The following is a 13882-nucleotide window of genomic DNA, read 5'->3' on the forward strand; positions in this document are numbered from 1 at the left end:
ACAAGATCTAGAACGGTTGTCGCACCATTTTTCTTTTTTCACCTCCCCCTGCATTTTCCTTTCTTTCCTCCTTCTTATTTTCCTCTTTTCCCCTAACGAAATGGATCGATCACAAGAGACTGCGTTTCGGGTTCTGTTAGTAATTCTGGTTTTGATCAGGACAGGTTGTTTTGGTGAGGGTCCCAGAGAGGTCGAGCAGGGATCTGGAATGGGTTCTGATGGCGAGTATGAATTTGTAGGATCTCAGGAGCAGCACATCACTTTAGTAAAGGCTGGCATCAGTAAGCGCTCTGGTAGTCAGGGAGCTCGGAGGCACTGTGAGGGGTTATTGTCTGATGAATATTGTATTTGTAGGAATTGTGAGAATATAGTAGAGGATGGGTACATCCAGAGATGTCAGTCCAACCTTAATATCAACATGGACCGTCATCCGTTGAGTGATTACCACTCACTAGTGGGTAAGTTAAACCAGACAGAATGTTGGGTGTGCTCACAAGTACCTCAAGGTCAGAGAAAGTCAGGATTAGTACCATACCCTTTAGCAATAGATGAGGTACTCAAATTGCGGGGTGGGAGACCGGTGGACAAGAAATTCAATATCTCTAGGCCCCCTAGTTTGAAGCTCCACCAGTATCATGTAGACAGGTCCTTATTGTGTTTTAGTATTTCCAATTACCGAAAACCGGGAAATTGGGAAGTGACGTGGAATAACCAGACAATGACCTTTTCATACAGAGCGGATAGGATACCCATAGACTCTGAACTTGTACGCCAAATAGCCAACAGTGGGAGGTATTTCCGGTATAGGTATACTCATGGAAGCAAGACCATGTGGGTTGGAAAAGTATTGTCAGGGTATTGTGCTCATATCATCCAGCCCGATACTTGTACTGAGCAGATGGGAGAACTAGGGATGGGTTTCTTTACTTGGAAAATTTGTAATATGGTGATGTTATATTTTGTCCCCTATGTTCTCCCAGATGATGCCTATTTCATATGTGGGAGGAAAGCGTACAAGTGGCTTGCCCCGAGCTCAGAGGGATTGTGTTATATTGGGAGAGTACTACCAGAGGTCATGACCATAACCCATGATAAAATGAAAGACGTTAACCGCAGTGCTCAGGCTCCTTATACTCATACTCACTATGAACACATCATCAAGAGACACCTCATAGATAGGGCAGAGCACGCAGCCTCTGATTTGATCCACGAATCCACCGGGATTCAGTTCCTTCTCGCATTAAACATTACCCGTACTGCCAGAGGAACTATAAATTATAGGTATATCCATGCGCTAGCGAACTTGATAGATAATATCACTGAGATGTATGACGACACCTTGAGGTATACGGGAAGGGAGTTACAAGCTTACAAGAAGGAACTGATTCAGCACAGGATGGTCCTTAATTATGTCACAGCCGTGACAGGTGGGTACTGTGTTACTCTGGCAACTCAATATGGTGTGAAGTGCTGTACGTATATTACAAACAGCACTGACAACCCAACGGAGATTATCGATCAAAAGATGGACGATATCTTGCAGTTGAAGTGGGAGTTTAGGAGGAAGCACAACCTTACCTTAGCGACTGTAATGAACTGACCGGCTGGGTCTCATGATTGAACCTACGCAAATGGTTCTCAGGTTTAGGAGAGTGGGTTTAGAATGTCATTATGAGTGTGGGGAAGTTTCTCCTTTGTATCCTGGGAGTCGTCATAATTATTGGTTCGATATTTAGGTGTGTTCAAATTCTAATGCGGCGTAAGCACGGCACAAAATTGATGAGTCTAAGGAGCGAGGGCGCGGTTATAGCAGCAGATTTAATTTATGACCCATCCATAAAGACAGTGTTATGATAAGGATTGCAAATGAATTTCATGGCCTGTTTCTTTCAACCGTTTTTCTTTTGTCTCCCCCTCTGCCCAGGTACATCCATCCGGAAAAAGACATCAGCCCTACCCAAAATGTTTATGTGAATGTATTTTTAGATATATGTCTTATCTTCATCTCTGCAACCTCCAGTTAATGGCACACATAGTCGACAGGTGATATCCACATATACTAGCACTCACATATGTTTCCCCCTCCATGTATCATCAACTAAATGTGCACCCCATTTGTTGGAACAAGAAGCCGAAAAGAGCTCAGTAGTGTTTGTTGGCCCATTTACAGACCCTTAATACGGGATGAGAAGGATTTAATGTATACTTCGCAATACCTCGAAGCTTATGTAGAACATATACGGCACGATGATACATGCCCCTCAGACATGGATTCATACATACATGCTTTTACTATCCCACTAGGTCATATATTTCCCACCTACAACTCTCCCCCGACCATCCAAGTTTCTGTAGATATTGTATAGATATTTTTCTGTTTATTAATTTAGGTAGTGGCAGTTATTGGTGACTGCCAAAGGGTGGACTGTCGAAGTCGAAAAATATTGCAGTACACACATCACGTACAAACTACACACAGATGGCCTCCGTGCGTGTACTTGTTCTGCTGTGCGTGCGCATATTCACAATTTGCGTATGGTCGCTCCCGTGGTCCTGCGCATTAGCGCGTGGTATGAGTATTTACGGTAGGGTTTGTGGACGCATGGAAAAGCTATCAAAACGCATTACATATTTAATCCAAATAGTGCAGAATGTACACATAGTCTCCCTGCATCACACCAGCAAGTTACAACAGTTTAAATGGTATCAGAACAAAGGGATTCACCTTTACAGGATAGGAGGGGACAGAACAAGGTTATAAGGTGGTGTTTGGTGTCCAGCCGTAGGGTATTTTAAATGTAATATTCTGGTGTTGGTTTGCAGAAGATTGCACGTTCCTGTGAATAGTTATGTGCAGGAGCAGAATATAGATATAAACTGTATTTACTGTACATTAGGTATGCGGCGGGAACCCAGAGGAGACCACCCACAAGTGCATCGTGAACAGACATCGCCCACCTATTCAAAACAACCTATGACCTCTCCTGTACTGTAAATGACAATCCCTGTGTAAAATGGACAAAGAGATTACAGTATCCATTGTGTTAAGTTTTGGAAGATTGTATAAAAGGAGCCACCTGCAGGCCTGGTCTCTCTCTCTCTCTCAAGACTCAGAAAGTTATCTATCTAGATGACCGAGGACCAGACTGTATAGCGCGGCGAAATTCAAACAAGTATGTACCATTGACTGTAGCCATTATTCTTTTGTATTGTATTGCTTTGTGATTGTAACCCCCTTCCAGTAATAATATGCTGTGGTGTCGGAACCCAGCAGTTTAAATACAAATCTGGTGTCGTGTTTTTCTTTCCCTGCTAAGGTTTAAAGTGTATTACTATCGCATGCATATCTGTTAAGGGTTCACTGTGTAACTTTGGGTGTGTACGCGCTGTGTGTACGCAAAGTCCGTACACGGTATGGAACTCTATACGCTAATGGTGTAATAAGTACGTAGGTTGTGGATTAAGTATAGCGGCCGCAGCGGCTTCATTTAAAGTGTATGAAATGTCTTTTTAAAGTGTTGCTTTTAGTCCTGTATTGTAAATCAGCGTTTACAGTGCTAAAAAACGCAGGCGTGCCAAGTAAAAACGCAGGAGTGGCTGGGGAAACGGGGGTTTGGCTGGCCAAATGCAGGGCGTGTTTGTGACGTCAAACCAGGAACTAAACGGACTGAGGTGATCGCAGTCTAGGAGTAGGTCTGGAGCTACTCAGAAACTGCAAGGAATTATTTAGTAGCAGTTCTGCTAATCTTTCGTTCACTATTCTGCTAAACTAAGATACACTCCCAGAGGGCGGCGGCCTAGCGTGTGCAATGCTGCTAAAAGCAACTAGCGAGCGAACAACTCGGAATGAGGGCCAATGTCATATACTGTGCTATTGTTTCTGCCATAATATCAGTACAATGCCATATACAGTGCTGTTGTTTCCTACCTAATATTACTTTCATGACTCTGGATAGGACAATTTGTAAATACTGATACACATGTGTAAGCAACACACCATTGGGCAAATATATAGTACACTGTTTTTTCATAAAACTAATATCGCTTTAAGGGCTTCGTTCAGCATGGATCGCTATTCAGAGAATTCACCAATTGAGTGATTATAGAACGACTGCGCATGTTTAGCGCTCACATTGCGCACGCGTGAGGGTAATAGCAACAGGAAATGAGTACAGATCGTAATCCCAAAGTAGGCGGTTTGACGGACAGGAAGCCGACGTGTCTGGGCGGAAACCTGACGTTTTCAGGGTGTGTCGTAAAAAATGCAGACGTTGCCAGGCGTTCTTGGGGAGGGTCTCGAACGTCAGCGCAGACCACTTCTAGCCCGTCTGTCGCAGATTAGTGGTAGCCTCAGACCTACTCACATTTTCTCAGACAGCAAAGTCTCTTTGATGTTCCGGGAATTGCATATGTACCTGCGCGTGGATAGCGATCTGCAGTGCGTTCGCAAACTTCCACGGGGCGTTTTTTTCTTACTGTCGGGGACGACGCCTTTCTGCTCGCAGACAACTACAATTTCTCCGAAAAACTACCCATGATGAATTAGGCCCTATATCTGGGGGCTATCTCGTCAGAATCACATTGGTGCTTTGGGCCATAAGCTCAGATGGGATGTTACCCATAGCAACCAGTAATAAGAAGGGATATCTTGTAACTGACAGCAACCATATATATAATAATATGAGCTATAACGTATTGCAGCAAGATCAAAGCTGAAATGTGCTGTATGCGATAGCAACCTGATATTAGCTGAAATGTGCTGTAACCCATAGTAACCATATGTATAAACAAACCTTTAAATCCATAGGTGTGTGAATAATGAAGAGATCGATGTAATCCAGCTGGAGATCCTTCAGAGTATTCTCAAGAGCTGGACGGACCCGGTCAGGGGTGTGATTATTACCCCAAAGCTGCCAAAATAAATTGGGTAATGAACTGGTTAACTTGATTTAATAAGTTAAAGTGAACCTATCACATATAGAAGCAGTTATGTTGCAGTCTGTTATGTTGCAATCTTAGCCAATATTCATGAGAACAGATATAAAGCAACTCTACTATGCACTGAATAAAGCATCTATATATTAGTAGCTGTAGGACGACTTTTATAAGTGACTTATCTCTATGATGCCATTGTCTGAGCAGATCATGGGGGTCATTCTGACCCATTTGCTCGCTGCGAACGGGTCCCTGCTGTGCATGCGCCGTAGTGCCGAAGGCCATAGCAGGGATGCGATCGCCTCTGCCTGATTGACAGGCAGAGGCGATCGCTGGATGGGAGGGGGCGGAACGGCGGTGTTTGGCCGCCGTTTCGTGGGTTTGGTCCGGCCAACCCAGACGTGACCGGACCGAACGGGGGGCTGCGGGCCGGGGAGCAATGAGCAGCTCCCGGCCAGCACGCTAAAGCTGCAATGGCCGGGAGCTACTCTTGAAGTGCAAAGGCATCGCCGCTGTGCGATGCCTTTGCACTTCTGCGAGGGGGTGCCGGACTGACATGCTGGGAGGACTAGCCCTGTGTTGGGCGTCCCCCCCGCATGTCAGGGAAGAAGATCGTAGCTGTGCTAAATTTAGCACAGCTACGATCAACTCGGAATGACCCGCCATGTCATATACCAAATTATAGCTCTTGGAAAATAGATTTGCGGAAAAATATTGGCGTTGTAATTGGTTGCTTTGTTTCTGAGTTATGTAGCAAAACGACCGCCTGCCAATTACAATTCATTACCATTGTGCTCTGGAAAATGTGACAGTTGCTGAACTCTCCCTGTGCACCTGCTTGGTGACCTGGAACATGTGACCTGTTGGCTGGTCTGGAAACTGTGATAGTTATTTGCTGCCACACACTAAGCAGGGATTTTTCGAAATTTGACTCCTGAGGGGTAAAATGTTACGCCCAGCCAACCTTTGCCTGATTGAAACCGGGCACATCAGCTAGTTTTTATTATTATTTAATGATTGATGATTTTTATCATTTAAAAATATTCCTTTATCTGGCAGCCGGTCACACAAGCCGCACTGCTGCCGATCATTTCCCCAGGTTCTAACCGCCACTATCTCCGGAGCAAGTGAGCAGGTCAGCATTTCTCACTGTCCCTGTTTATTATTTTTTTCCTGTTAAACTGCATTGAGAAGTGTTTATTTATCACTGTGAGGATTAAATCATCCTTATCGCCACTGATTGCTAAGCATGCCCCAATATACATGTTTCTGCGGGGTAGAATAATCAAAGCTTGGAGAGAGATAAAGTACCAACCAATCAGCTCCTACTGTCATTTTTCAAACACAGACTGTAACAAGGCAGTTAGGAGCTGATTGGCTGGTAGTTTATCTCTCTCCACTTTATCTATCTGTACGCTTTGATAAATCTACCCCGTGTGTGTGTGTGCGCATGTTTCTGCGTGTCTGAATAAAGACATTCTCATTTACATACTAATATACGCCATACGTGTGAGGAAACGGGTCGTTACCTTCCCAGTATAGAAGATGTCACCTCTCTTCACTGTCCCATCCGCAATCTTCTCTCTGATGGCCTTACCAACCTCCACCTCATTGCCGTATATAAACGCGCCATCAATGTGACGATATCCGACCTCGATGGCGACCTTTGTGCTGTCGTAACCCTGTTCCTTGGTATACTGCAAGAAATGAGACAAAGATCATGTTCCAGAGGATTTCCCTGTATTTTACTGTCTGGCCAATTTATCAAAGGCGGTAACGCACCACTAGCTAACGCCACCTTAAAGAGATGGGAACATAGTGGCCTGGGCCGGTTCTAGACCTTGTTGCACTCAGGGCGAAAGTTACCTTTGGGGCATGGTCACAGTAATGCCCCCTGTAGCTGTGCCCCCTGTAGCTGTGCCCCCTGTAGTTTTGCCCTCTGTAGTTGTGCCCCCTGTAGGGCTGTGCCCCCTGTTGAGTTGTGCCCCCTGTAGCTGTGCCCCCAGTAGTTTTGTCCCCAGTACTGTGCCCTCAGTAGTTGAGCCCCCTGTAGCTGTGGCCCCAGTAGTTTTGCCCCCAGTACTGTGCCCTCAGTAGTTGTGCCCCTGTTATTTTGCCCCCTGTAGCTGTTCCCCCAGTAGTTTTGCCCCCTGTACGGTGCCCTCAGTAGTTGGGCCCCCTGTAGCTGTGCCCCCAGTGGTTTTGCCCCCAGTACTTTGCCCTCAGTAGTTGTGCCTCCTGTTGTTTTGCCCCCTGTAGCTGTGCCCCCAGTAGTTTTGCCCCCAGTACTGTGCCCTCAATAGTTGTGCCCCCTGTAACTGTGCCCCCTGTAACTGTGCCCCCAGTAGTTTTGCCCTCAGTACTGTGCCTTCAGTAGTTGTGCCCGCTGTAGCTGTACCCACAGTAGTTTTGCCCCCAGTACTGTGCCCTCAGTAGTTGTGCCCCCTCTTGTTTTGCCCCCTGTAGCTGTGCCCCCAGTAGTTTTGCCCCCAGTACTGTGCCTTCAGTAGTTGTGCCCCCTCTTGTTTTGCCCCCTGTAGCTGTGCCCCCAGTAGTTTTGCCCCCAGTACTGTGCCCTCAGTAGTTGTGTCCCCAGTAGTTTTGCTCCCTGTAGCTGTGCCCCTTGTAGCTGTGCCCCCAGTAGTTGTTCCCCCTGTAGCTGTGCCCCCTGTAGTTTTACTCCCTGTAGAGTTGTACCCCCAGTAGCGCTGCTTACAAAAAACAAGTTTTATGGTAAGAACTTACCCTTGTTAAAACTCTTTCTGCGAGGTACACTGGGCTCCACAAGTCTGGACAATGGGGTGTAGAGTAGGATCTTGATCCGAGGCACCAACAGGCTCAAAGCTTTGACCTTCTTCCGAAGATGCACAGAGCCGCCTCCTATATCACCCCGCCTCCCAGCACAGGAGCTCAGTTTAGTTAACCAGCCCAATGCAGTAGCAGGAAAAGAGACGACAACGGTTAGTAGCCACATACACCACACTCTCACGACAAGAGAAGTGTCAGCGGCTAATGCCATATCAACCCAAAGAAGCAAAGTGCGTCAGGGTGGGCGCCTTGTGGAGCCCAGTGTACCTCGCAGAAAGAGTTTTAACAAGGGTAAGTTCTTACCATAAAACTCGTTTTCTGCTGCGGGGTACACTGGGCTCCACAAGTCTGGACATTGGGGATGTCCTAAAGCAGTTCCTTATGGGAGGGGACGCACTGTAGCGGGCACAAGAACCCGGCGTCCAAAGGAAGCATCCTGGGAAGCGGCAGTATTGAAGGCATAGAACCTTATGAACGTGTTCCCGGAGGACCACGTAGCTGCCTTGCACAATTGATCAAGGGTCGCACCACGTTGGGCCGCCCAAGAAGGTCCAACAGACCAAGTAGAATGGGCCGTAATGTGAACAGGAGCTGACAGACCAGCCTTCACATAAGCATGCGCAATCACCATTCTGATCTACCTGGCCAGGGTCTGCTTGTGAGCAGGCCAGCCACGTTTGTGAAATCCAAACAAAACAAAGAGAGAATCAGACTTTCGAATAGAAGCAGTTCTCTTCACATAGATACAGAGAGCCCGTACCACATCCAAAGACCGCTCTTTGGGAGACAAATCAGGAGAGACAAAAGCTGGAACCACAATCTCCTGTTTAAGGTGGAACGTAGAAACCACCTTAGGCAAATATCCGGGACGAGTCCTAAGAACCGCCCGGTCACGGTGAAAAATCAGATATGGGGAACTACAAGACAAGGCATCCAAATCCGACACTCTTCTAGCAGAGGCAATAACCAACAGAAACACCACCTTAAGGGAAAGCCACTTAAGGTCAGCTTGAACCAAGAGGTTCAAATGGAGACTCTTGTAACGCCTCCAAAACCACCGACAAGTCCCAAGGAGCCATAGGCGCGAAATAGGGAGGTTGGATACGCAACACACCCTGAGTGAAAGTATGAACATCAGGTAAAGTCGCAATTTTTCTCTAAAACCACACCGACAAGGCAGAAATATGAACCTTGAGGGAGGCCAGACGCAGGCCTAAATCTATGCCCTGCTGTAGAAAAGCCAAAAGTTTGGCTGTACTAAACTTGGAAGCGTCATAATGGTTAGATGCGCACCAAACAAAGTAGGAATGCCAGACCCGATGGTAAATCCGAGCAGAGGCCGGTTTCCGGGCCCGCAACATAGTTTTAATGACCTCTTCAGAAAAACCCTTAGCTCTTAAGACGGAAGCTTCAAGAGCCACGCCATCAAAGACAGCCGGGCTAGGTCCTGGTAGACACAGGGGCCCTGAACGAGGAGGTCTGGGCGTTGTGGAAGTAGAAGTGGACGCTCTGACTATAGGCCTTGCAGGTCTGAGAACCAGTGCCGTCTGGGCCACGCTGGAGCTATGAGAAGCAGATTTCCTTTTTCTTGCTTGAACTTCCGAATTACCCTGGGCAGGAGTGACACCGGAGGGAACACGTATGGCAGCCGAAACCTCCACGGCACTGCCAGCGCATCCACGAATGCTGCTTGAGGATCCCTTGTCCTTGCTCCGAAGACCGGAACCTTGTGATTGTGTCGAGACGCCATCAGATCCACATCTGGAAGACCCCACCTTTCCACGAGGAGTTGAAACACTTCTGGATGGAGGCCCCACTCGCCGGCATGCACGTCCTGACGACTGAGAAAGTCCGCTTCCCAATTCAGAACTTCCGGAATGAATATTGCTGATATTGCCGGTAGATGGCGTTCTGCCCAACGTAGAATCCGTGAGGCTTCCTTCATTGCCAAACGGCTTCGAGTGCCACCTTGAAGATTTATGTAAGCCACTGTGGTGGCGTTGTCCGACTGTACTTGAACAGGACAGTTCTGAATCAAATGCTGGGCTAGGTTCAACGCATTGAAGACCGCCTGCAATTCCAGAATGTTGATCGAGAGGAGAGATTCCTCCTTGGTCCACCGACCCTGCAAGGAGTGCTGCTCCAGCACCGTGCCCCAACCTCTTAGACTGGCATCTGTCGTCAACAGGACCCAGTTGGATATCCAGAAGGAACGGCCTCTGCACAATTGTCGGTCCTGGAGCCACCAGAGCAACGACAGACGGACCTCCGGAGTCAAAGAGATAATTTGAGACCTGATCCGGTGAGGCAGGCCGTCCCACTTGGCTAGAATCAGCTTCTGGAGGGGGCGAGAATGGAATTGAGCATACTCCACCATGTCGAATGCTGATACCATGAGGCCCAGCACCTGCATTGCCGAATGTATCGACACTTACGGACGAGAAAGGAAGCAACGAATCCTGTCCTGAAGTTTCAGGACTTTCTCCTGAGACAAGAACAACCTCTGGTTTTGAGTGTCCAACAGCGCTCCCAGATGCACCATGCTCTGAGCAGGGACCAGGGAGGATTTCTTCCAGTTGATGAGCCACCCGTGAGCTTGTAGAAAACGGACCGTCATATCCAGATGACGCAGGAGAAGATCTGGGGAATTTGCCAGGATTAACAAGTCGTCCAGATACGGCAGTATCCTGACCCCTTGACGGCGGAGTACCACCGTCATCACCGCCATAACTTTGGTGAAGACTCGCGGAGCCGTTGTTAAACTAAAAGGTAATGCCCGAAACTGGTAATGGAGGTTGCCAATAGCGAACCTCAGGTATTGTTGATGTGACACTGCTATAGGAATATGCAGGTAAGCATCCTGTATGTCCAGGGAGACCATGTAGTCCCCAGGTTCCAAGGCCAGAACTATAGAGCGAAGGGTTTCCATACGGAACTTGGAAACCTTCACAAACTTGTTCACTGCCTTGAGGTTGAGAATGGGCCGGGAGGAACCATTCAGTTTCGGGACTAGAAACAGCGGAGAATAGTACCCCCGGCCCTTCTGAGCAAGAGGCACCTGTACTACAACTCCTGTATCCAGGAGGGTCTGTACCACCGAATGCAGAGTGTTTGCCTTTGTCTGGTCCGACAGGACGTCTGTCTGGCAAAATCTATGAGGGGGTCATTTTTTGAAGTATATGGCGTAACCTTTTGCTTTACCTGAAGGACGAAAGGGGCGAAAGGACGTGCCTTTGGCCTTCGACACAGAAGGAGCTGTATTAGGCAGACAGGCAGTTTTGGCAGTAGCCAAGTTAGCCACTATTTTATTTATGTCCTCCCCAAACAGAATATCCCCCTTGAAAGTGAGTACCTCCAGGCTTTTTCTAGAGTCCAGATCCACAGACCAGGATCTCAGCCACAATATCCTGCGAGCCAGGACTGACGTAGTAGAGGCCTTGGCTGCTAGGATACCGGCATCAGAAGCCGCCTCTTTAATATAGCGAGAAGCTGTGACAATATATGTCTAGCATGGTCAGAGGAGATTTCAGCTTCTTACTCCCAGGCCCATGCTTCAATAGCCTCTGCCGCCCATGTAGCTGCAATAGTGGGCCTTTGTGCAGCACCCGTGAGGGTGTAAATCGCTTTTAGACAACCCTCGACATGTTTATCCGTAGGCTCTTTTAGAGACGTGACGGTAGTGACAGGTAGAGCTGAGGAAACCACCATCCTAGCCACATGTGAGTATACTGGAGGAGGCGTTTCCCAATTCTTAGACAGCTCTGGCGCGAGGGGATAGCGAGCCAGCATCTTCTTTTGAGGCACAAACTTCGTACCCGGGCTTTGCCAGGGTTCCTGACGTATATCCACTAGGTGGTCAGAGTGAGGTAAAACTTGTTTAATCACCTTATGACGCTTGAACCTATCTGGTTTCTTAGGAGGAACGGATGGCTCAGGATCATCTGTAATCTGCAGAATTAACTTAATAGCCTCCAAAAGATCAGGAACATCCACATGTGAACTACCCTCCCCATCAGCCGTATCTGGGTCAGAACCTGTGGAGTCAGTGTATGTGCTGTCTTCATCAGACGAGATGTCAGTGACAGCAGTGGATTGTGAGGAGACGAGCGTTCGCTTAGAGGACCTCTTGGACTTAGGCGAGCGTTGGTCAGACTTTTTAGTAGTCAGGGACTGGTTCAACTACTTTAATTGAGCAGATAAATCGTCCGCCCACGGCGGGTTAGCTGCAGGGACCACATACGGCTGTACCGGCATTGGGGGTCCCATAGGGGGTGTTAGTTTATGAACTAGCATATGCAGAAGCGTGGAAAAAGCGGCCCACGGAGGGTCAGTATTTGCCTCCGTTGCCACAGTCCCACTGGGGGGCAAGGAGCCCCCAGAACCAGAGCCCACAGTTGCTATATTCTCCCCATATGTGCCTGTGGCTTCAGCAACACCGGCAGTGTGTTCCGCCCCAGAACCGTTACCCTCAGAAGCAGACATGATATAACTTGCAGTATCAGGTAACACAGTACAATTATCAGCAGCATTATATCCCTAAACCCAAACCCCTGCGCAGTGTAGTCAGCACTAGCAGAGATAAAGGAGAGATATGGTGACTAAATCACAGAGAAAAATACGTAATACAGTATATCTTTGTGAAAATCCTATATTAAATAACACCTGACGCACCAAGCCCCCTCAGGTTATAGAATATAGGGATTGCAAGTTAAGTGAAAGACACGAGATGGACACCACTCAGCTATCTAATGCACACACATATAGTCACAGTTTGTACAATGCAAAGGTTATTACAGACAATAATACTGCACTGGACTAGCTTACACAGCTATATAACAATAGATATAACACTACACAGTAAGAACTGGATGTATATCACAGGGTAATTGTACTATAAACTAGAGATGAGCGCCGGAAATTTTTCGGGTTTTGTGTTTTGGTTTTGGGTTCGGTTCCGCGGCCGTGTTTTGGGTTCGACCGCGTTTTGGCAAAACCTCACCGAATTTTTTTTGTCGGATTCGGGTGTGTTTTGGATTCGGGTGTTTTTTTCAAAAAACCCTAAAAAACAGCTTAAATCATAGAATTTGGGGGTCATTTTGATCCCAAAGTATTATTAACCTCAAAAACCATAATTTCCACTCATTTTCAGTCTATTCTGAATACCTCACACCTCACAATATTATTTTTAGTCCTAAAATTTGCACCGAGGTCGCTGTGTGAGTAAGATAAGCGACCCTAGTGGCCGACACAAACACCGGGCCCATCTAGGAGTGGCACTGCAGTGTCACGCAGGATGTCCCTTCCAAAAAACCCTCCCCAAACAGCACATGACGCAAAGAAAAAAAGAGGCGCAATGAGGTAGCTGTGTGAGTAAGATAAGCGACCCTAGTGGCCGACACAAACACCGGGCCCATCTAGGAGTGGCACTGCAGTGTCACGCAGGATGTCCCTTCCAAAAAACCCTCCCCAAACAGCACATGACGCAAAGAAAAAAAGAGGCGCAATGAGGTAGCTGACTGTGTGAGTAAGATAAGCGACCCTAGTGGCCGACACAAACACCGGGCCCATCTAGGAGTGGCACTGCAGTGTCACGCAGGATGGCCCTTCCAAAAAACCCTCCCCAAACAGCACATGACGCAAAGAAAAATAAAAGAAAAAAGAGGTGCAAGATGGAATTGTCCTTGGGCCCTCCCACCCACCCTTATGTTGTATAAACAAAACAGGACATGCACACTTTAACCAACCCATCATTTCAGTGACAGGGTCTGCCACACGACTGTGACTGATATGACGGGTTGGTTTGGACCCCCCCCAAAAAAGAAGCAATTAATCTCTCCTTGCACAAACTGGCTCTACAGAGGCAAGATGTCCACCTCATCATCATCCTCCGATATATCACCGTGTACATCCCCCTCCTCACAGATTATCAATTCGTCCCCACTGGAATCCACCATCTCAGCTCCCTGTGTACTTTGTGGAGGCAATTGCTGCTGGTCAATGTCTCCGCGGAGGAATTGATTATAATTCATTTTAATGAACATCATCTTCTCCACATTTTCTGGATGTAACCTCGTACGCCGATTGCTGACAAGGTGAGCGGCGGCACTAAACACTCTTTCGGAGTACACACTTGTGGGAG

The 13882-nt window shown here is 47.5% G+C and overlaps 1 protein-coding gene across 1 annotated transcript in view; it reads right to left on the minus strand.

The window, feature by feature from the left end:
* LOC134934698 (prostaglandin-E(2) 9-reductase-like) overlaps positions 1-13882 on the minus strand; it is a 78009-nt gene that overhangs the window by 42839 nt on the left and 21288 nt on the right. The window contains exons 2-3 of the mRNA XM_063930070.1: positions 6465-6632; positions 4794-4910 (exon numbers count right to left, since the gene is read on the minus strand). Coding sequence (XP_063786140.1) covers positions 4794-4910; positions 6465-6632 — 285 coding nt within the window. The remainder of the gene's footprint in view (positions 1-4793; positions 4911-6464; positions 6633-13882) is intronic.

The sequence above is a fragment of the Pseudophryne corroboree genome, chromosome 6, assembly GCF_028390025.1.
Source record: "Pseudophryne corroboree isolate aPseCor3 chromosome 6, aPseCor3.hap2, whole genome shotgun sequence".
NCBI classification, from domain to species: domain Eukaryota; kingdom Metazoa; phylum Chordata; class Amphibia; order Anura; family Myobatrachidae; genus Pseudophryne; species Pseudophryne corroboree.